Source organism: Sinocyclocheilus grahami, unplaced genomic scaffold (assembly GCF_001515645.1).
Source record: "Sinocyclocheilus grahami isolate Dianchi unplaced genomic scaffold, SAMN03320097.WGS_v1.1 scaffold273.1, whole genome shotgun sequence".
Classification (NCBI taxonomy): domain Eukaryota; kingdom Metazoa; phylum Chordata; class Actinopteri; order Cypriniformes; family Cyprinidae; genus Sinocyclocheilus; species Sinocyclocheilus grahami.
In genome coordinates this window covers 982,972-983,968 of record NW_015505452.1, presented here as the reverse complement: position 1 = coordinate 983,968, position 997 = coordinate 982,972, and the positions used below count along the sequence as shown (strand labels likewise).

At 34.1% G+C, this 997-nt stretch overlaps 1 protein-coding gene across 1 annotated transcript in view; it reads left to right on the top strand.

The window, feature by feature from the left end:
- LOC107599866 (calcium-binding mitochondrial carrier protein SCaMC-1-B-like) overlaps positions 1–225 on the top strand; it is a 9,264-nt gene extending 9,039 nt beyond the window's left edge. Inside the window, exon 9 of the mRNA XM_016291573.1 lies at positions 41–225. Within this exon, the coding sequence (XP_016147059.1) occupies positions 41–225 (185 nt within the window). The remainder of the gene's footprint in view (positions 1–40) is intronic.
- Positions 226–997: the final 772 nt, after the last annotated feature.

Sequence of the window (997 nt, the reverse complement as noted above, 5' to 3'; positions counted from 1 at the left end):
TATTTGACCACTATGTTGTTTTTTCCCCTCACAATTTCAGCTTTCTGTTCAAGCTCACAGAAGCCTACAGATGCTCTTCAAGGACTCTTTGGAATCTATGAGAAATATGGAGTCAGAGGTTTTTATAATGGAATGGGTGCTAGCTTTCTAAGAGCGGTTCCTTGTGCTTTACTGAATTACACCCTGACCTCAAAATTTGAGACATTGCTTTCTTCATTATTATAATGTTGAATAATGGTTCAGGAATTATGTCATGAACCTTGTGTATATTTATTGTTTTTATTCCTTTGAATTACGTTAGATTACATATAGTCTTGGGTTACCTGTTAGGGTAACAACTTATGACTATGGTATCAGTATCACAGTATCCGTTTTTGATATCTGAGCCTTTTAACAAGTACATGAGCACAGTATTGTGCATTCATATTTGCAGCACTGTATTGGAAATCTTTATTTGCTTGCTGCTGTGAACTTAATCACTATATGACACTGGTGTTAAATTGTAAGGCCTACTCAGACTTGATCAAATCTGGCATTTCCTTTTTCTTAAATTTTGCTTTATTCCATTATATTTCCTTTTATGCTAAGCCCCATATGCTAATAAATTCCATTAACACCCTTCCTGAATGTATGTGAATATTATTTTTACTCTGTATAAAACCTGTTTTACAACGGTACTCAGTCTACCCTATCAATATCTGTACCGAATGAAAAAAATCTACTATTGGCAGTACATTTTCCAGTTTGTTCGCATAGAACTAAACTACAGTTATGAAAAGTAAGATGGGTAGAGAGTTGCAGTGAGCTAGTGAGAAAAGTTTCAATGAGCCCTCCCAAAAAAGAGAGAAAGACTTCAAACTTGTGATATGATCACATGTATCTAAACATTTTGTAAATATTAAAGGAATAGTTCTGCCAATAATGAAAATTAATTCGTCATTGGAACAGATTTGGATGAATTTAACATTACATCACTTTACTCACCAATGGATCCTCC